This window comes from Rhipicephalus sanguineus, chromosome 3 (genome assembly GCF_013339695.2).
Source record: "Rhipicephalus sanguineus isolate Rsan-2018 chromosome 3, BIME_Rsan_1.4, whole genome shotgun sequence".
Taxonomy (NCBI): Eukaryota; Metazoa; Arthropoda; class Arachnida; order Ixodida; family Ixodidae; genus Rhipicephalus; species Rhipicephalus sanguineus.
In genome coordinates this window covers 172,805,369-172,827,107 of record NC_051178.1, presented here as the reverse complement: position 1 = coordinate 172,827,107, position 21,739 = coordinate 172,805,369, and the positions used below count along the sequence as shown (strand labels likewise).

Below are 21,739 nucleotides of genomic sequence, written 5' to 3'. Positions count from 1 at the left end.
CATAGTCTTGTTCAGATTCTGTTTTCTCCTTTTTTTTTCCTTTTCTTTCATTTTTTTCTTTCTTTTCTTTTTGTCAACAGAATTTGTTTTCAAATATCCAAAACTACTACATGCCAATAAAAACCAAGAGACTGCAAATTAAGTCGCGAGCACAAGATTACATGAAATGCCTGAGTGGATAACACTAACGATTGATTCTTTGGACAATCTTTAAACTGCAGCAGGATTTGATCATAAGCACAGCTTTTATGGTAGATACATCTTTTATTAGCACAGAAAGAGAAATAACTTGAAATACTACAAAAGTCTGTCTATCTTCAGTTCAGAGAAACATCACGCAGTAAGTTCACTTGCACTGGCCGTCTGCAGCCTACTCTTCAAGCCATCCAGTCTGTGCGTGATTGGGACGTGATCAGACCGAAGTATCCTGTTGACGTTGCCTTTCGAAGTGTACCACTTGCGCCCCTCATCCCCCAGCAATTCCCTCAGAGCCCTGTTCCTCTGAAGCAATTTCTCGTAATACTCTATGCCGCCCTCCACGTAATCTCTCCCTAGGGAAGCTGCCTTGCTGTCCGCTTTCTTGTCCCAGTACTGGCTCATGGCATCCTTGAAGCCGATGTACATGGTCGCATGAAGCGCCACTATTACACCGTACAGGGCCACTCGGAGAACACGGGGTGCACGAATCAGCAAGTGGAACCTGTCGTTGACGAGCCGACCCATGAAGTAACAGTTGACGACGGAAAAGGAGAGTGCCGCCGACTGGAGCTGGACGTAGTAGGTGCTTGCCCAGCTGATGTCCCTCGCGATGACAAACCTCTGCGCCTTGTCGCTGAGCACGAGCGATTTCTTTAGTTCCTCGGCCTCTTTAGTTTCCCACGCCGGCTCTTTGAAACCGTGAATGAGAAGGCTCTTTGTCTGTATGTCTTCCTTCTTCACATAGCTGAAAGTGATGGGCAGGCCAATGATCGCTCCTTTAGACCCCGTCGTGCTGCCAGCAAAGAATGTGTCCAAAATTGGCACGGGGAAAAACTTGACACTGCTTTTTTGCTTTTCATCGAGGTCAACCAACCGCAGGACCTGCGGACATAGCATGAAAATACAATTTTGGATGCATCCTAAAACGGAAGTCACACACCTTGTCAAAAAAAAAAACAATCTTACCCATTTCATAACAGCAACATTAGCTGAAATTTTTAATGTACTACACAAAACAATCACCATAAGCTGTGGAAAAAAAAACGATGCGCTATACAAAAGAGCACACTGCATCCTTTCCTATAGTGTCTTTTATCCACACAAGAAATCGCTTTTACAGCTCTTGCCTCCTGTCAACCAGCAGAGACATTCGCCTTTTCGTCTCTGCGAATGCTGTGTATGTATATGTTGGTCACACCAACACATCCTCAAGTGCTTTCACACAGCCAATGTTTTTTAACACGATGAAATGCTGTTGGACCAATGAGAAGTACTATACACAAGTGTTGCATAATAATGAAGAAGGTGTGGGAATAGCTAAAGTTCAACACTTTAAAATACCCATGATGAAACATAAATGGCCTCCAATCAATAACTTTGAGCAATGCTTTTTTTTTCCTTTATCGACTTCAACTGGTGGTGTGTGCTCAGTGGCTCGACATGCTTTCCATAAAAGTTTTACAGGTAAATCCTCAGAAAATGCTAGCAAAAGGAACCATTCCAGAAATCGAATGAAAGACTAGACGACGGAGACAGGTGGGTGACTGGACAGCTAGAGACTGGCAGCTAAGTTGTTTTATAAGTTGCAAAGCGCTTCCGATGAGCTGTGCATACACAGTTTCTGAAACAACACTTAAACCACATTCCCATAGAATAGGCTTGAACTAGGCCATCTCACCTCTTCTGCTCTTTTCTTCACAAGAGGATCCAAAGGCAGTGGTTTGCCATCCCTGTTCAAAAATACATCGATTGTCACTTTTCAGTGGTTTACAAAAGGCTCAGAGTCATCCCACTCCAGAAAAAAATTAAAAAAGACACAGCCTATCGACATTTTTTGTTGACCTGGTCCTTTCACTAATAAGCCCCGCATATCATCCATCTGTACTGAAAAATTCAACATTTCTTATACTCTACAGTTGAAAATAAATGTGGATAACATGATGCACAGTGACTATATATACATCTGCATGGCTGCATTCCAAGTTCCAAGATTCCACACTTGGCCACTAATGAAAAGTGTTGCCTCGTTGTGGACAACCCTATACGTGAGCACCTTTGTAACCACCAAAAAAAAAATTTCAATACTGTTTGCAAATTCTTCACATCCACTGGGTTAGGCATATACTGTGCACTAATCTTTTTAAATTCCTATACAAGTAATACAAGTCAACGTGCCTCAGGAATGTTTTGGCTATTTGAGAAACAGTGTGGGCTGCTACCCCAATGTGTTAACATAACACAGAGGTTGTGAGTTCATATTAGACTATCGGCAAGTTGTTCTATTGCCCAGTATCGTTTTCCTTTATTTCATAATGGCAACACTTCTTCTAAAAATGACAAATAACATCCCCTACGCTTTCCTTAGCTCCGTCATTTGTTGGCTTCGTACGGTTACGTCTAACAAAAATGGGCTCCTGAATTGATTTCCCTTATTTCATTTGCTCTATCCCAGAGACGTCAGTTAAGGGAGGTTCGGGGGCCTCAAACCCTATCCTTCCGGCTCACCTACTCAATTTATCCTTGAGCAAATAAAACACAATTTTGACCAACTACAGTATGTTTTGTGTGCCTTTCTCAATACACAACTACCTTGGCCCCTCACTAGTAGAGCACCAGTTAAGTGATCGAGGTTTACTGCACGGAAGAAAACAAGAACGACAAGCAGATGGTGACAAGCGCAGACTATGCGCACAGATGATTGCAGCCGTCTAATCATTGAAGCCAAGAAAATGGCATGGGAACCTGACAACTATGTGAGCAAGCCGTACATTGCTCTCTTAGATAAAGAGCTACAATTCCTGGAAAGTTGTGCCCGGCCAATGAGCCTACCCGTCTGCCTCGTGCATCGGGTGTCTAAGTTTTATTGTTTTTTAACTGCTAACTTATCTTGTTTTGTTTTTTTCACTTGCTGTTTTAGTCATGTACATATGGTGTGTGAAGAATAAACCTTCAGTTGAGAGTCTGCACTTGTTCCCGTCTGCTTGTCGTCCTTGTTTTCTTCCGCACAGTATACCTAGATCATGAATCACCAACTGGCCCAATCGTCTACTTTGACCAGTAAAGTGTTGCATTATCTCCGGGATTCGCCTGCTGTAGTCAGCGTGCCGATCCTGCAACCAGTGTTGTATAAAAGTGGGTCGAACACCGAGACAGTACGATGTATTTAACAAGAACAGCGTGCTACCTCAAAGCATCGACAGTCATTGAAAACAAGTTCTACCTGAATTTTTTTTTAATTGCACCCACATCAACATGCCACTGACTCGATCACAACCTGTGAGCTCTTAACAACACAACACTGTAACCAGCGAGAAGCCTTGGCGGATATTTTCATTGTCATTTTCTTTTTTTTACAGCCACATCAGGCTACGAGATCGGCGATCACACCTGTTCTTTTTACCATCTGTGGTGTGCTGAACAGAATATTTGTCAGGTTGGTTGCCAATCGTGTTGTCGGTGCAAGTGTAAGGCCTCCTACTAACGGATGTGTAAGTTGAGCATTGATGTTAGACGAAGTTTTTGTGAGCAAGTGTTGGTTGGTCAAACTTCATTAATAGTCCCGAAAGACATGAATAGCGCGCAGTGGGCTCCTCCCACGTTGGAACGGGCAGGCTCATTAGTGGGCAATATCCCGAAAAATTGCGCGCACTTGGAAAGCTCAATAAGCTTAGCCACACAGACGCACACAACGTCCCCAGCCCACGATGATGCATGCGTGTGCGTGCCTAAGCTTATTGAGCCTTCCAAGCGCACGCAATATTTATTTTTTTATTTTATTTATTTGCAGTATACTGCGGTCACAAAGGACCATGCAGGTGAGAAACTATACAGTTGCAAATTTACGTGCATAAATGGAGCCGTAAGGCACACAAGCTCACAGAAAAGGGAAACAGAGCAAACGTATTAGTGTATCTAAAGGCATTAAAAAGAACCATTGCAACCTACCTAGATAACAAAATAATACAGCTCATAGGACAGTAACACATAATATAGTTGTAAGAGAAAAATAGAAAAAAAAAAGAAACAACCCCACCCCTTCCCACGAAAAAAGTAAGCCCACAACCGAGTACAAAACATACAGCAACAGTAAATTGTACAAAAAAGTAAACAAAAAGGAACTTTCCCCAAAATACATCGGGTGTGTAAACACAGTATTTGCAAATAATTAAATAACACTCCATCAATGAAACAAGTAGATGAAAAATGACAAAATTTTTCGAGATATTGCCCACTGATGATTGTGCCACTTCACCTTGCACTTGAGACAATAAAAATTGGGGGACGCTTAAGCTTCGCCTTTAAGAGTTGAATGTGATAGCGATATCCTGATCCTAGTGTGCACTTCGAACACTACGAGTGTTTAACAGAATGCGCGCACTAAGGTGTGTGCCTTATGTAATGGATAGCATGCTTTAAACCAGGAGCAATTATGCGCGAGAAACTTTTTGGAAGTTGCGATGCACCCACCATGCGGTCTTAAGGGAATACGCGCAGTAATGTGTGTGCCTTTTGTAATGGGTGGCTGTCTTTAAACCACCAAGTCGTTATGATATTGACATGGTGTGACGCCCGATGACAATGTACGCTTGTACCACGCAATATTACTGCAATATTACATCTCGTAATGTGACACCCGTATACAGGACGCGTATTTTTGGGAAGCATGAAAGTTACTTTCAGTGCAGCTCCAAGCAGAGGTGTGGCTGTGTGGTAGAACACCTGCTTGCCACGCAGACAGCCAGGGTTCAATTCTCACCCGGACCCAACATTTTTAATATTTATTTTATTTGCAGCTTTCTCGATTTTCCGGTCACGGACAAGATGATGATTTTTCGCTCACAACCAACGGCGCCGACGCCGACGGCGGAATTTCTGCGATACTAGCTCTTTAACGCTATCGCGTTAATCATTCTCACTGTGTGTACCACTAGGTGCTTATGTGGCTCGCACCCAAAGTATTCCACTAAAGAAAGGGAATGTATCGGCGGGCCCGCTTTTTGTAGCACACATCCAAAATATAACGCGTGGACACTTACTTGTAAGCTCGAACTATGCTCTTATACTGTTCGAGCAGGTGGGTGTGAGGAAGCAGACCAACCAATGCTCCTATGAGGCCGCCAGTGAGGCCGGCCGCGCCAGCTGCTTTCCTGCCCGCCTCACTGAGAAACCAGCGTGAAGCCATGATTCTGAGCGTGCGATAAACCTGCAAACAAAAGCTAGTAGAATAATTTGCAAATGCTGGCTTCAGTAAGTGCGGTAACCGCATCTCATATAAAAAATAATAACGAGATTGCCACTCAGTCTAGCTCATCTATGAACACGGCCAGTAGAACATTGCAGCAGAAGTCGAGAACATTCATAAATGGGGCTTGGCGACAATTAATGCAATCAGGCATAAAAAGTCAACAACTAGACTGCAGGTCAAATAGTCGTTACACTGCGAAGGTTCATAGCCACTGATCTCCTATAAGCACTAGATAACTTTACCGGTGAGACACGGTTTTTAAGATCGGATCGGCAAGCACGGAGAAGAACTTAATTCACTATTACGTAAATGCAGCTTGTAAAGTGATCGCAATATCGTGCGTTATGATTCTGTTCACAGCTATGTGTACTTATAGTACGAGAAGTTACAAATGAAACAAAAGCGTCAGCCCAATAGTACTTTCTCTACTTATACTACGCACGCAGTTGATTAACAGTTTTTATATCACATACGCGAGACCGGCAACGCATCCAGACCGCGCAACCGGCCAAATTTTGCTCGTATCCGGACGGAATATTTCGGTTGCTTCGAGTGATTTTGGTGTGCTTATCAATGAACTCATATGTCACTTTTTCATCATCTGGCATGCACAGTAGAATCACGGCAGTAGGGAATATCTTGAAAGTAAGAAGTATCGTCTGCTAGGCATTACGGATTTGCACACAATGTTACTCAAAGGTGCGGCAGAACGGATATGAGCACGCCGCAAGAGACGCATCGCACACTACGTGTTAACGTGGAATCGGCGATTTTACAGTAAGTACTTACGCCTTGTGATCAAAGAATTTCTCAAATATAAATGTATTGTACCGCAGGCCCGCTTCAAAGTTGCAACAAACTATCTTGCGTCCCGCACATGGCCATAGAATAGATAGGCTCGACCTGGTTTGGCTGATAAGTTGACTTCTGCTAGAGTGACCTAGAATAGGGGGAGTGTCCAAAGCGCCGGATCCCACGTGGGCCTTTTGCCGTGAACTCCCGCGCCGCGCCGCTGCTGCGCCGGACCCGTGGGCTTTCCGCGCTCGGGAAGCGCGCGGAAAGCGAGGGGCGTCTGCTACGCGCTGTAGTTTTTTGCGCCGCGTTTCTACACAGGGCACTTGAAGTCTACTTAACTTTAGTAATGCGGTGCGGAATGAAGCTTATCCATCTTTAAGCGTTGTGTTAGTGCTGGGGCAACAACAGATTGGAAAAAAATCATGTGTCAAGCGGCATCAGCGTGGCCTAGTTCCGGTCACAGAGTTCGAAAACGTTGGTGCGTGTGTAAAAACGCGCAAAACGGACACGCACACGCAAAGAACGAAAACAAAAAAACTTATTCGCACGAGTAATCGGGCAATAGCATCACGCATGAACGAAATAAGATTAATAAAAAAAGTATATTGCACGCGCAGTCAGCTGAAATACTTGCGCGCAGTGACTTCACGAGCTTTTTACTCATAGTAGCCACTGGTTTGCTAGCCATATATGCGCACCGCTTTATTTGACAATTCATTAGCCTCCACAAGCTCTTTATTATGTACGGAGCACACCGGGAAGACGCAAGGGAGACAAAAAAAAAAGATAAAGAGTAGAGACGGCCATACGACCGCAATGCTGTTGGCTTATTTTTGTTTCTGAGGTAGCCTACATCAAGGCTCACCGTGCGCAAACAATTGAAAGAAAAGCAATGCCAGGTAATATAACTTTATTCCACAAGTTTTTGAATAAAAGGCGTAATATAGAAAATGCTTTACAAATATCCAGATGTCATGAAACAAAGTTGCAAATGCCCCCATCCTTGCTGTACAAGCTGCCTGAACGATAATACGGCAAGAAGATATATATATATATATATATATATATATATATATATATATATATATATATATATATATATATATATATATATATATATATATAAATCGCATGTTGCACTGCATCGCTGAACGTCAGTATGAATCGTTCGCGCGAGATGCGTGCATTGCTTCAAGCCTTCGCCATACGAAATGAAAACAGTTTCAAACAACTCATTCTCAACTTCAGATGTTTTCACGGTTTTCGGAGGTTAGCGTTCGCCCGGTTCAGAGACATTACGAAAAGATGTGGACGAGTAGTTACATAAAATAAAAGTTTCTGCGGCAGTTGAGTGCGCGCCAATAGGGCACCCGACCGCAATTTCCCGCTTTTCCCTGATGACCTCAATATACCCTCCAGCACAATTTCGTGCTGAAGCTCCGGAGTACTTAAATAGCGAGTCTGCTCATCTCTTCAATAAATACAAAGAGATGACCAGACGGATAAAGCAAGCCTCTTTTGTCCCGCAGACGCGTGCAATCAGCTGCTCTGAGCTGAGAATCACGTTTGTTTTCGGGCGATCGCTCGTAACATGAAGTGAGGCATACACGATGTTGCACTGTTATCGTTTCATTGTCTTTGGTTTGTCTTTTTTTTTTAACGCTAATGCCTTAGATGCCTCATCGAACACGAAAATTGACCGTCGGCATCCTGCGTAGCCAACACGAGTGATGCACAAAATCATCACGCGATGACGTCGACAGAACTTGTAACGTCACTATGACGTCATTCAACGTGACGTCATATGATGACGCCATCACATGACATGGTCGCTTTCCACTGCCTCCGTGATCGGCCCCCGATGTAGGCAATGTAAAAGCAGGTGAGGTGCAGAAAGCTTGCAATGCCTTCGATCCTGTGGGCAGTCCGAAACCACGTTATGTGCAGAAAGCTTTCGGAGAGGGGCGAGGGAGGTTCAAAGCGTCGACTGACGAAAAAGATGGCTTTCGTTTTCGAGTCATCTCAGGCGAATGCATAAGGCGAATGCATTTTTTCATGTAATTTTTTCGCATACATTTTACCTACGCTGTCAGTTCTTCAATATGTATGCGTAAGTGTAACATGTTGACATCGATATTGGTGACCACCACGTTTTTTATAACCTGACGGAAACAAATCGTCAGACCACACATCGTCAGAATTATTTCTGGCTGAAAGCGGGTTTGCGCGCCATACACCATATTATTATTGCTAGTCGTTACGCAAATGGCAAGCATGTAAAGTTTGTGATGCCATGACCTATCGGTCGTGTTGGGCGTGCGTACATTCGTGCCCCTCCGTGCCAATTTTCGTGTATACCAAGTGAACGAGACGCGAGTTACGCGAGTAATTTTTTACTTTTCGTACCGCGGCCACGCCGACTGACACATTCGGCTTCGCATGAAATGGCTTGAAACAGCAGAGCGCCGGAGGCAGCCTTGTGAAACAAATCGTATGCACGAAATAAAAGATAGGATATGAAGGGTGCAAACGCGTTAGCATGCATGAGCTAGTTACTACGTGCATATGTGCTACGTTCTCCTGTTTATTCTCTCCTGCAGCAAGTTTACGTTCGTCATTCCACACGAAAGTAAGCTAAGCGCCTTTTCTCATGATGAAGTGCGCGCAGGATGCGTTCCTGGAACAGCCGCGGAAGTGTGGACCAATGCGGTGACAAACCAGCTGCAAGGATATATACAAAAACCCCGTTTCACAACACACAAACGCGTTCTCTGTGTGATAAGTCGCTGCAGTATTACGTTTCAGTGACCCAGTATTAAATGTTGCCCAAATTTCCACAATTTTAGCTAATAGCGGCCAAAATATCACGCGCGTAGCAGACGCTCGCCGCTTTGACGCGGCTTCCGCCGCGGAGAAAGCCCACGGGTCCGGCACGGCAGCGCCGCGGCGCGGAAGTTCACCGCAAAAGGCCCTCGCTCCTCCCATGTATTCGCGCCGCGCTCTACTTCTGCTTTTAACTCCGTTATGCTACAGAGTCGAATCAAGCCAAAGCCACAAGGCGCAAAATACAACCGCAACTTCCGCATCCGGTAGCTTGCTCGTCGAGATGGCGGACAACGACGCCGCAGAAGCGAAGTCACGAGAAAGACGCGTAAGCATTTGCGTTTTGCCTTCTTGAAGCCCGTAAATGGAAAGAGCAGAAGGCTGCCAGACCTTCCGTATATTTTTTTGCTGTGCAATAGTGCGCGCAAACGTACTTCAGCGAAAATGTGTAGCGTTAAGACGGAGACCATTTACCAAGGGATGAGCAGCGAAGGGACCAACTACAGTGGAGGTGGGGACATTGAAACAACGGTGCACTATGGACAAGAAATGCACAGTTATTGCAAGGCTCTACCTGCGAAGGAAGCCAAAGCACCAGCAAAAGCAGCTGTTCGCTCGGACAGTGAGACGGACAGCTGCGTTGAAGACCAAGGATCCGAGCGCTCGGAGGAGGAGGAAGAAATAGTGTACTGCATCTGCCGTACGAGCGATACCACCAGGTTTATGATCGGTTGCGACAACTGCAACGAGTGGTACCACGGCGACTGCATCAGCATCACAGAATCGTACGCCAAGAACATATTGAAATTCTTCTGCCTCATATGCCGCGACAGGGATCCGACGCTCGAGATAAAGTTCAAGGAGCGCAAGGAGAAGTCTCATTCCTCGCACGAAGAGCACAAGAGTCGAAGCAAGTCCCGAGACTCGAGAGACGATGACGCGTACTCTCCTACGAGGCATAAAGACAGGTCGCACCGCTCCAAAAAGAATAAGCGTCGGAAGTCCACGCGACAGTGCGGAGAATGCACCGCATGCTACATGACCGAGGACTGCGGCCGCTGCGACTTCTGCAAGGACATGAGGAAGTTCGGCGGGCCGAACAAGATCAGGCAGAAATGTCGTAAGCGACAGTGCCTCAACTTCGGTCTCATACTGGGCAAGAAACCGGTGTCATCTCCGAAGCGGTCCAAGACGGGACACGACGACGATTACGACCCCGATCAGGAGGGTAACGACGGTTCCGACCTGCCGAACGACTACGTGGACGACGACTACGAACCCGAGCTCGTCAAGCGTTCTGCCAAGAAGCCTCGTCACAAGCGGAGTCCGACGAAGGGGGGAGACTCGAAGGCGGAGTCGAAGCGCGCCCGAAAAGAGGAACACAAACGTGAACACCGCAGCGATAAAGAGAAGAGCCGCAAGGAGGATGACGTACCGAGGCAGTGCTACGGGCCTGGCTGTACAGCTGCTTCGCGACCAGGCTCCAAGTACTGCAGCGACGACTGCGGCCTGAAGCTGGCCACCAATCGCATCTACGAGGTGCTGCCGCATCGCATTCAGCAGTGGCAGTCGAGCGTGTGTCACGCGGACGAGTTAAATCGACGCCAGCTGGAGCAGATCCGCAAGCAGAAAATAGATGCTCGGAGCACGCTTCAGCAGCTGGAAGCCAAGCGGGCCGAGCTGGAAAAGCTAATCGATAGAGCAAAGCAGACACCCTTGGCCGAAGACGAAGAAGCTGCGGATGACTACGAAGAAAGCGAACTGAGCACTTACTGCGTCACGTGCGGGCACGAAGTGAGTGCCCGTGTGGCGATGCGCCACATGGAGAAGTGCTTCAACAAGTACGAGAGTCAAAGCTCATACGGCTCTGTGTACAAGACTCGCATTGAAGGCGACAACGTGTTCTGTGACTTTTACAACCCACACCAGAAGACCTACTGCAAACGACTGCGAATCCTGTGCCCAGAGCATTCGAAAGAGCCTAAAGTGAGTGACGACGAAGTGTGCGGCTTTCCGATTGTGGCGAACGTGTTCGAGCACAGCGGCGAATTCTGCAACGTGCCGAAAAAGAGGTGCTCGAAGCACTACTGCTGGGACAAATTTCGACGGGCCGAGATCGACATGGAGATCGTGAGGCAGTGGTTGAAACTGGATGAGCTGTACGAGCAAGAACGCAACACGTGTACGTCAATGACGGGTAGAGGTGGTGTCCTGGGACTGATGTTGCATCAGACGTTATCGCACGATGCACTTTATGAAATGCAGGCACCGATCCAGACCTGATTCATTGAGTATCATCGAAGTGTACTGACTTTCCCTTGCCTTCATTAACAAGATCCTGTATATAGCCACTTACTTCCTGTGGTTTACTTGCTTTTGCATGAAAATACATCTGAATTTCACTTACTTGCGTCCCTGTAGTCATTGTTCGCCACCATTCACAAGTTCAGCCATATCCTTTTATTTCAGATACAAGAACTGAAAGTCTTGGAGCATGAAATTAACTGCCTCAAGAAAGATGCTGTAAGTGAGAAGTTGCGTTTTGAGTTCAAACTCTACTGCAGATGTGCTTGTGTTGTGCTTACAGTGTGTCTACAAGCAGCAGCCAAACAGCAACATCTTCTTCAAGTCCACGCTAGCAGATGTTAAACAAGATACAAAGAGTTGAGTGTGTCTTGAGGATAACGTCTGCTTCCAAGAAAGGAATGTCACGCTTATATAGCTTTCTCATTCTTACAGGAAACTTGGATGCATTGCAAGCACGGCAGAAGTTTGAACCATCCAAGAAGACCGGCTCAGATTGACACAGCTTTGTCTTTCAGACTTGACATACAGTGGCATATTGTTGTGTCTGTGACAAATAACATGACTCAAATGATTTAAAAAGTGTTACGACGTCAACCTGTCACTGGCAATTCATGCACTGAAGATGTGTGGCCCAGCAAAAGAAGAAATGCCGCCAGTCTGTTATACCTTAGTGACAACTGCAAATAAAGTACGAATGAAGAGATATTCTACTTCTCTAAAGTATTTGTGAAAACAAAGCATGGCTGCAGGAAGTGTGCTCCCTTGATATACATGCTGGTGAAGGAGTACATGTAATTATAGGCTAATCTTTGAAGCATATAAGAATTTCATTTCGAGCGCTTTATTTTAGGGGGGGGGGGTAGATTTCATGCCGTGAGTCACAGTTGCATGTGATGCTGCATCAGCTGAAGTTGTGGTTCTTGGTGAAGGGCTGCATGAATGGTTTCGGCTTGTTCTCTTGCTTGGCTGTAATACTTCTTGTCATGAACATCCCTTATTACCTGCCGTGGTAGCTTAGCAGATAAGGTGTGCTGCCTAGCTTGATGTTACGAGTACGACTTCTGGCCACATTTCTGTATTCATGATCACTCAAAAACTCATGATCACTGATTAAGGTGCACCACAGTAAAGAACTCCATAGGGCCATAATTAAGTTGTAGTACCCCACTAAGGTGTGCCTTGTTATATTGTACAAGACCCAAGAATTATTGTGTCCTATTATTGTACACTTTACTAGTCATCTACTGCATGTGTGTTTTAGTGTACTTCCAAACTGTACAACAGCCAAGTTTCAAAGTTTTAAGAAACATCTGCCTAGTATACATCCCAAGGGCAGGCAGCCTATAAAATAGGGGCCAAGCAAAGTGAAACGCATTGGTAAAGTTTTAAGTACATTTAAACAAGCCTATGTAGCCATGTATTGAGGGAGGTACTACAGAAAATGAATCATTGAAATAAAAATTCGAGTTTATCTGCGCAAGCTTCGTTCCCGCGGTAACGTGGCGGGGGAGGCGACAGCACGCACGCCCTCTCTCCCTAAATGGTCGATGTAATTCATGGAAGGGAAAAAACATATTCACCGACGATTACGATACTGCCTAATGCGAAGTCTGAGCGCAGCTTCGTGTTGGGGCAACACCATCTGTGCTTGAAGCTTTGGCTGTCCGCAGTTGTAACAATGGACAGATTTAGTTGAGCGTCCGCAACAACGTACGGACTGCGTCCGTACGTTGTTGCGGACGCCCAACTAAATCTGTCTAATGTAACATGCGTTACATATTGCCACAGAAATTGCAAGCGCTCGAGTGCTGCGCACACCACTCGGTGCACTGCAGGCGCCGCTTCACACATCCCGTGCAACGCTGTCTTGCAGTAGATGCGTGGACAGAATTTTCTTGTTTTTTCGACGAGTAGTAATCGAAGATGTCCGTTATGCGTCTGTTGTGCGTCTGGCTCGCTGAGCATCTGTTTGCTTTCGTTTTTTTTTTTTGTATTTCATTTGCAGCCCTTAGCGACGCGTCACTCGGAACGTTGCTCAGAGTCTCGTGCTCGTCGTCTTCTTTTCTCAAGCCTCGCAGGTCAACCCATCTTCTCGTGCCCGTGCGCAAGAGGCATGCGTTGTGCTGTCACAAGAAGCGCGAGCAAGCACGAGGCATTGCAGACGCTAACACAGCGGATCGCTGCGCTCTGCGTTTGCTCTCTTTCGTGCTTGCTTTCGTGATCTCTTTCGCGCAGGAACGGGCGCTAAGAGCTGCGCTCTAAAAAAAAAGGACTTCCTCCATAAAATAGTCACTCTCGATTGTCTCCGGAACCTCTCTTGAATGCGCATTGCAGTACTGAGATATCACCTATCAACAATCACGCAATTGGTAAAGCTAGTGGAAACAAAGCAAGAAATGGTGGAAACCACAGACGAGCTGAACGTTTTCAGAACCGAAACCCAGTGTGTGAGTGCACTTCTAAACAGAAAAAGAAGAAAGAAAGATAAAAAAGAAGAAACAAACAATAACATTACTTGTGTCTAGAGCTAGTTTTTTTTTTTTCGAGTTCTAGCGGCAGGTTTCTAAGGCAATGTTTTTTTTTTAACGTCATGGCCGCCATTTTTAAAACAATTTACATTGAAGTGTTTGAAGCCAATCCAAGCCAATCTGTCCGTAGTATTTATAATGGCGGGCGCCGCGTTCGTGTCTTATTTCGGCGTTTCTGCGGTGTCGTGGGTGTGTGCCGAGCGAAGTTTCGAAGAAAGGTTAGTTTTATCTTCAGCGTGTATTATTTCGGAGTGTGTGCCGCGGTATGAGGGTGTGTAGTGGCACATGGCAGTTGCTTGATGCTGCCTTTCCACTTATATTCGTTGCGAATACTTCAAAGTTGCAGCTACCGCGTCCTTTGATCTGCGATGTGCTTTAAATTTGCAAGTCGCTTTCTGTGCGGCGAAATCTTTGCATGTGGTTACGGCAGGAAGCGAGACGAACTTATACGCTTAACGTAAATAGCTGATTGAGCAGTCGTTTTGACCGATTGCAATGGATTTCGATCGGTACCGTGGAAGACTCCGCCATGTGGGTTGGGAGGTGGCGGGAAATGTGATGAACATGTATACCATTCCTGAATGACAGTGATGCTGGAATGTATTAGCTCTAACTGAAGTTTCTCTGGCAATACACCGGCGGCCGTTTACTCCGCCATGATCCTGACCTTCCAAATTTCTTTTCGTACAGCATGTTCGAGCTGACCGGCCACAGGAGACCGGACTTTGTGATCGGCATGGTAAGTTCGTGTCATGCACTGCTTGCTTGAATGATTCCTTGATGATATCTTGTGGGAATCTCACTGAATTCTTTTGATCGACATTTTGTATTATCTGAGTTTACGTACTTCGTGTGTGTGTGTGTGTGTGTAGTTGCATCGTAGGTGGTTCTCCATGTGCTTTTTTTAAATTTCAGGCCTACCGTGTATCGTGGCCTCTGCGGCGTCGGGATTCTGGCTGAATAAAAGTAAGTTTGTTTCACGTTTAAATAGCGTTCTATGCAGTACAACTTAAAAATCTTTAAGGAGGTCGTGGGCCTAGCCTTGTTTTGTGTCTAAGCCTTTGTGCCATGTAACCCTATCTAATTGGGGGCTTTTATAACACCGGTGTCAAACGGTCACTTCTGGTTGCGATCGGGCCTGATTCGGATAGAATTTTATCATGATTAGCATTTTTACAGATCAGGATCGGGCTTTATCTCTAAGCAGTGCACCTTCTGACACCGGTATAATACCTGGCAAATCCAGAAAGTGTCGCATTGGCAAGCTGCTTTCTGTATCAGTCTGGCAAACTAGTGGATAGGAATGATGACTATATTGAACTCTCTCACCGAGTAGTCGTGTGGAAAATCAATATCTGACTGTATAACTTATTTTTAGTTTTATTCTTCATATTGTTTTGTCTAACCTTTTCCTGTGTTTGCACTTTATGCAGGTTCAGCAATACTGCCAGTAGGCTGGGAACTTCTACAAATGCAGCACTTGCATATTTCAGGTTTGTGATGCATTGCTTGTACTTAGTTGTCTTAACACATTACATGATGATTACATAGTTCAGCAGACATCTCTGACGATACTACATGTTTATGGTCTTTCGCTCCTATCTGAGTGCCAAGAACTTAGATTTTTAGCACCGTTCACTGCTTGTGGGTAAAATTTGGCAACTTGTCATTTGCAGTGCCTCAGGATTTCTGCGGTGCAATGCCCGTGAGACACCAAGAGCTTCTTGTGAAATCTGAGTAGCAGCAGGTGAGCTAATTTTGATTTTCGTGACATGTAATGTGCATCTGTGATGACTTATTTGCTACTGCTGAATTTAATGTAGAGACTATTGTGCTGATTCTAACCTCTTAAAAACTTCTGTGCCTGTGTGTTTTTTGCATTTGCTGATGTCCGCAATCTTTCCAGGTGTACGTAATGGAGGTGCAACTTGTGCCAGTGTGCTTGTTCAATGGTAAGTGATCTAAAGAGTGATCCATTAGCTGCGAATTCTACTGAAGTTGTGCTTATCACTACTGGTCAAAAAGTGACATTATCGCTTGAGTTCGCTGTGCATTTGACACGTTCTCCTTTTTTCTTTTCTAATTGGATGCAGGTTTGTGAATGACCGCCCTGTCACAAATCAATATTGGGCTTAAAAGTTAATTTCTCTTTAATTGAGATCATCTCCACTTGAAAGCAAATATCTTTGATGGTCTAAAAATAGATCTTTATAGCATGTAGACCTTGCACTGCAAATTTTTTGCCTTACTCCGAAGCTGTCCTTGCTGTAAGTCAGCTTAAAATTCCATGGTGCGGAGCTTTGGCATCCTTTGTAAATAGCTTATGTGTGTCATTGTGGGCCATTAGAAGAAATATGAAGGCTATTGAATCTCATACCACACTCTATGTACAGGCAGTTGCTGTGTTTAGAGATGGGGAAATAAATGTTGGAGCCATTGAGATTTTTTTTTTTTTAAGCACCAAGACAAAACCTGTGTACTTGAATTAATGCACTGTCACCAGGAAGTAAGGCCGTAATGTATTGTCGGTTTATTCTATGTAGGATGCTGTAGGTGAATGTCTCGAACACTGAAAGCTAGAGTTGGCCATCTTGTAAGTTTTTTTTTCTAATTTTGTCTACCCATTCATAAGCTAAAGGGCTGCAGACAGTGTCTTAACTCTTTATGGTGCACAAAGTAGATCTTGTACTGAACTTTCCAAGGTGTGGTTACCATAAATGGGAAAGCAGTTTCTGTAATTCAGTCTGCACAATTTTTTTTTTTCCACCATGAAATACTTGCACAGGTTATTTTCGCAGCATTCTGGCTTTTTGTGCCATCTTGTTCTGAAGGTTACCTGCCAGTGTCTATATTTTGCACTACCTGTGATGATCAACCTCCAATACTTATGTTTATGAGGACTTCACCAAGATCTCTGAGAATGGCTTTTTCTGTTTGCTTAATTGACATGAGCTTTTTGTTTTTGTAAAAGATTTATTTATTCATTCCAGGTTAATATGGCAGATAGCAAGAGTCTGGCCTATTTGCTGACCGCAAGTTGGGGTGAGTAGTTTGTGACAGTGCCCATTCACCTTATACTCACTGTGATGATCACCCTCCAATACCTATGTTTATGAGGACTTCACCAAGATCTCTGAGTGTGACTTAAACTTGCTGGATTGGCATGCGTTTGGTATTTTTCTATCAGTTTTATTTTTTTCATTCCAGATTGATGTGCAGGATATAGAATCTCTGCACCTTCCTATGGTAAGTTAATGGCACAGATGTCTGCATGGATTCAGTGTTTAATTTGAAGCAGTGCAAAGAATGGGGTAAAAGAAGCTAGACATTCTCATTTTTATGTGCCTCCTTTTGTGCACTGTTTCATAAATTAAAGGGACACTAAGTATATGTCATCATGTTTGAAATAGCTGCATTATTACTGAACAGGTTAAATTTCTCATTTGTGAATGTTGTGCTGGAATGTTAACTACGTAAGCCCAGGCGGAGTGTTTACTACTAGCTGTACTGTCGCTCATAATTTGACTTTGCAGAAACACAAGTTGGCATTGTTGCTGCTCTAGTTTTGTCTGCCAGCTTGCCAAGCTCCTTGCAATGATTGAATTGGTTGTTATTAGTCACATTTAGTGTCCCTTTAAGATGTTTGTAGAAACTTGCCTCAGACATGGCTTTCACATGATGTTGCTTGAGTATTTGCTACCCTGAGAGAGCAATGCGGAGAAATACATTTTCTGATGCGACTTTCAGTAGCCAGCCTTTTTCCTTTTTGGTTGGCATGCCTTTGACAATATTGCCTTCAATATATTTACAGGTGCTTCCTGTGGATCCTGCAGTTTTGAAAGGTATGTTTGTCTTCAGTATGTGTGTAGATGTAAATATAAATGATGATTCTCAACTGATAGGGACAGCTGAAACCTGTGATTGCATTGACAGTTCCTGATCATTCATAGTATTTAGAAACAATTTGTTTTCTAGATACGGCGTTAATTGTGCTTTTTTTTTTTGCGCAGGTAAGGTGTGTGGTTCCAGTTGTTGCCATCATCCTTCTCTGTGGATTTTTTGAATAAAAAGCTGCAGACAACTGAAGTGTTGAAATACCTGCCCAAAGAGCCTTTGCTTTGTGTGAAGCGTGGCTTAAAAGTGGCATCTGCAAACATGTGCACACATATGTTGCAATCGCGGCATGAAAGCATGCTTTGGAAACTTAGTGGAGCTAGCATTGTGATGTTGCTGTTTCAGCAGTGCTGGTTTGCTGTACCGTCGTGATCGGCGGTACAGCATTTTACCTGTGCTAGTTGCTCATTGCACAAGTTAACGTGACATGGTCAAAAATGGCTAATGCCGAAGACTCAAATGTGCGTGCCGACCACGACGGTACGGTAAACTGTACTTGCCCTACTGTGAACTGAACTTAATGGGGTCCGGAGGTATTTCATAGTCCAGCCCTGCTTGGCATTATTAAAAAATTTTTTCTACTCTCACTGTATATTAGATTTCGTTTAGTGGTGCCATATTTAAAGGTGTCGATAGCATATACAAACTGAGTGCCTTAATGACGTGATAAAGGCTCGGATAGACCATGCCATTGAGGCGCTCGCTTTCGATTTTTGAGCGCGAAAAAGGAGTTTCGGTCGCGTGGTTTCTGCAGATGACGTTGGCGTGACGTAAGCCGGGACGAAGGCCTTTCCCTTTCATGTGCCCACTGATCTCCAACCCATTCTGTCCTGCGCGAGCTGATTACCCTTCGCTGCGTTACGAACCTGACCGCCACCATGGTCGGGGCAGAATGCATCATATGAGGGAGGTGGCCTGATACCACGCCATGGAGGCCAGTTCCTGTTCTGGTGAAGGGGTGAGCCCAAGGACGTAGTATATAACCTCCTTGGGTGAGACATACCAACAAGATAGAAAGGGATGCAGTCTTTCCCATGCATCATCTTTTCAAATCCAGCTTCCAGGTGAGGTTGTAATTCGCTCACCCCCGGACGGCGGATTCTGATCCTATGCTAGGGACTCTGGGTTGCTCCACCAAATTCGTGTTTACTGCGGCGTCTGTATATGCGTCCGTTTCTAGAAGGGTCATTTTATGTAAGTAAGGGCTTGCGATGGAAATGTCATCGAGTGAACGGGGGCCGATTTATTTTTATCCCATAGTGCAGGGGTCTCTCATTTTTGTGTGCGGTTTTCACCGCCAAATGGCAGCGATATGCATACGCAAGGAGTGCCGTAACGAGATCAGTAACACGCATCAGTCTTACGTCTAACAGAATCCCAATTTGTTTATTTGCGTCCGTTTCTCGTTAGATAAATTCGATAAAAGTGGCGTTGGGCATTTACCAGAACGGCTTGTACCGAACTTTATTTTCTGTGTGGGATACAACTGAAGACTGAAGCAGTATCTGCAGTCATAGAATCCATTTCGGCACCAGCAAAATAAGGCTAGCCAGCTGTAGATATTCTAACAAGGGAAAGGTAAGCCCGACGTGATAAGTTATCCGCACACAAAAAAAATAATAACGAAAGACAAGCGGGAGTTTACTAAAAAAAAAAACAATGAATTGTTTGTTGAAAATGAAACTGAAAACTAAACAGGGTAATTCGGTTGGTTCAAAATGATTAGCCCATTTTAAATGCTCGACAATTCACGATGTCCAAATGTCTAAACAAAACAGCTGCGGATCACTGTGTCACACATGTTCCTATTGCAAAAATTTAATAGTCGTGTTTGTTGGGCATAAATTGCAGTTATTCATAACGTCGAATCCGATGCATTCTTCACAATCGGCTAGGAAATGCATAATGATTGTCCCTCCGAACTGTTAACCGCACGCTTTTGGGAAACTTACCCGAAACGGCAAAAAGCTCCGTTGGAGAACTTCAAGCGAGGCTGTATCAAAAGCGGTTATTCTGGTCTTACCGTTACTGCTGTGCATTCAAGAAAGAATTTAGTACGGCTCAATTTCAAGATTCCAGTCATAATATATGTGCCATAATGTTAACTAAAGCTAATTAGAGAGAGAGAGAGAGAGACTCTTTATTGGAAAAACAGATTTTTGCCGGCGTCAGTATATAACCGCTGGCATGCTACTCTGTGTAGGGATGGGGAAGGGGATTGACAGACTAAAGAAGAGAGGGAAGGAAATAATAATAAAAAGAAAGAATACAAAAAAATGAGCTTTAATGATTGCATTTGATTATTTCATACAGCAAAGGCTTCACTTACCTGACACACTCGTTGTAAATATTTCTATCAGGTTCACTAAAGCTAATTACTGCGTGACTATTTAGCTATCTGATCTTTTCGGAAATGAACCTGCATGAAAAATCGAAACAGTGCGCTGAAAGTCAGTGGTGAATTTCGAAAAAAATAAAAGAGCAGAAACGCGGTACAACCACCCTAAACGAAGCATCGTACGCTTGAGGCCTTATAATGATAATCGGGAAGATTACAGTGCCGCGGCATACAGAAGAACGTTGGATCGAGCATCACCGCTGGATCCAGCGGTAATGCGTTCGCTTAGGGTTCAAGCCTTTAGTGAACGCGAGGGCCAAATGATTCTTAGTCTCGTACAGCCCATTCCACACCTGCAGTGCGACGCACATTTGCTACGTGTAGCAGTTCGTCGCCAGTGCTATATATTAGTCATCACCCCGTTGATGGTATAGCGCTGCCACCTGGCTATTATTATTATCCTTTTACGATCGAGCTGCCCCCCCAGGTTGCACCAAAAACTGCCTCGCAACCGCACAACTGAATGTCGCAAGCGTGCTGCTGCATTCACTCGCAATTCATCTATTTGTGGGAATTGTCGTCGGTGATATACCTGAATTTGTGGATATGCATAGCCCATAGTTTATTTTACTGTCTCGCTCTCAGCTTTCTTGGGTAAACAGGAGAAAGCTACGGCATGAAATAGCTAGCTTGTAATACGTAGACGTAGTATACACTTGTATATTTAAAATAAAGCTGCACCTGTCAGCATAACAGCCGGTTGCGTAACATAATTATCATGTTAGTTGCATGGCGCAGTTAAGTACGGAAACGGAACTAAACGCGCAGTACAAGGTGAGGCATATAGGGACGATAAATGTGTCGTATGCCGGAGACTGTAGTAAAACACAGTACGGTATTCCACGACAAATTCATTGCCGATCTCTTTGTTTTGTGTGGTCGACGATGCGCATTCCAAAACGTTAGCCTCTGCATACGGGGATTTACAACCGCGGATCCATGCACCATATCCTCATTCGCTGCTGGACTTTCTGCATGCATCAAGTTTGTTCGTGTATACTTAACACCCTATTCTACTATGCCTATAAGGACAAACTATCGAAATAAGAAAAAAAAAACGCGAATTGAGCATACGCGGGGCAATAAGTCGTTTTTATCTGTTCGTCGTGCGTTTTTCTTTTTTTAACCATATTAAGTGACATTAAACGCACACTTACAACCACTTTTCACGTGCATAGTGACACTGACACCTGTTTACTATCCTCGTGGGCAGTAGGAACGTTACTGTATCAACGTACGCGCAGTGCTATAGCCATCCATCACGGAAAGTGAGTCTCATTCATAACATCCAGCGGGAGGGGGGATACCGCAAGGTGAGCGATGTCGCTTGCGCAGCCGCGCTTTTCTTCCACGCGCGGCGCATTGAGGATGAGCTGGCACGTTTGCCTCGCCGCCGGTGTTCTCATGGCCGTGTCGGCATCGGCCAACGGTGAGCTTTCGGCACTCGCCGTATACATTGCGTTGCTCTAGATTTATCGCTGCTGTGAATAGATGTTTTCAAAGCTAAATTATTTGCGCCTGTGCGCACACACTCTGGCATGCAGCCTCTGA

At 44.7% G+C, this 21,739-nt stretch overlaps 3 protein-coding genes, 1 long non-coding RNA gene and 1 other non-coding gene across 9 annotated transcripts; 4 read left to right on the top strand and 1 right to left on the bottom strand.

The window, feature by feature from the left end:
• Positions 1 to 244: 244 nt before the first annotated feature.
• LOC119387682 (transmembrane protein 177) lies at positions 245 to 6,367 on the bottom strand. 2 transcript variants are annotated; one of them, XM_037655147.2, is made up of 4 exons: positions 6,233 to 6,367; positions 5,235 to 5,401; positions 1,877 to 1,928; positions 245 to 1,080 (listed from the first exon to the last, which is right to left on the bottom strand). In XM_037655147.2, the coding sequence occupies exons 2-4, from the start codon at positions 5,378 to 5,380 to the stop codon at positions 334 to 336; spliced, it is 945 nt and encodes a 314-aa protein (XP_037511075.1). In that variant the 5' UTR covers positions 5,381 to 5,401; positions 6,233 to 6,367; the 3' UTR covers positions 245 to 333. The 2 variants fall into 2 exon arrangements, with proteins under 2 accessions (XP_037511075.1, XP_037511077.1); XM_037655149.2 differs by having other exon boundaries at positions 5,235 to 5,414; positions 6,233 to 6,346.
• A 2,911-nt stretch (positions 6,368 to 9,278) lies between these two features.
• LOC119387681 (ASNSD1 upstream open reading frame protein) lies at positions 9,279 to 12,125 on the top strand. Its single transcript, XM_037655144.2, has 4 exons — positions 9,279 to 9,389; positions 11,531 to 11,584; positions 11,649 to 11,724; positions 11,801 to 12,125. Exons 1-4 carry the CDS (start codon positions 9,345 to 9,347, stop codon positions 11,863 to 11,865), a joined length of 240 nt encoding a protein of 79 aa, XP_037511072.1. The 5' UTR covers positions 9,279 to 9,344; the 3' UTR covers positions 11,866 to 12,125.
• On the top strand, positions 9,373 to 11,467 carry LOC119387680 (CXXC-type zinc finger protein 1). Its single transcript, XM_037655143.2, has one exon. The coding sequence runs from the start codon at positions 9,506 to 9,508 to the stop codon at positions 11,342 to 11,344; it is 1,839 nt and encodes a 612-aa protein (XP_037511071.1). The 5' UTR covers positions 9,373 to 9,505; the 3' UTR covers positions 11,345 to 11,467.
• A 1,910-nt stretch (positions 12,126 to 14,035) lies between the features above and the next one.
• LOC119387679 (uncharacterized) lies at positions 14,036 to 17,982 on the top strand. Of its 4 annotated transcripts, XR_005182541.2 has the most exons (10): positions 14,036 to 14,114; positions 14,587 to 14,635; positions 14,812 to 14,862; positions 15,330 to 15,389; positions 15,573 to 15,643; positions 15,803 to 15,848; positions 16,887 to 16,938; positions 17,104 to 17,142; positions 17,708 to 17,738; positions 17,907 to 17,982. It is a non-coding gene; the product is annotated as an uncharacterized LOC119387679 (long non-coding RNA). The 4 variants fall into 4 exon arrangements; XR_007415452.1 differs by having other exon boundaries at positions 16,887 to 17,142; XR_007415453.1 differs by having other exon boundaries at positions 16,887 to 17,738.
• LOC119388468 (small nucleolar RNA snR60/Z15/Z230/Z193/J17) lies at positions 15,424 to 15,508 on the top strand. The gene has a single exon (XR_005182749.1). It is a non-coding gene; the product is annotated as a small nucleolar RNA snR60/Z15/Z230/Z193/J17 (small nucleolar RNA).
• Positions 17,983 to 21,739: the final 3,757 nt, after the last annotated feature.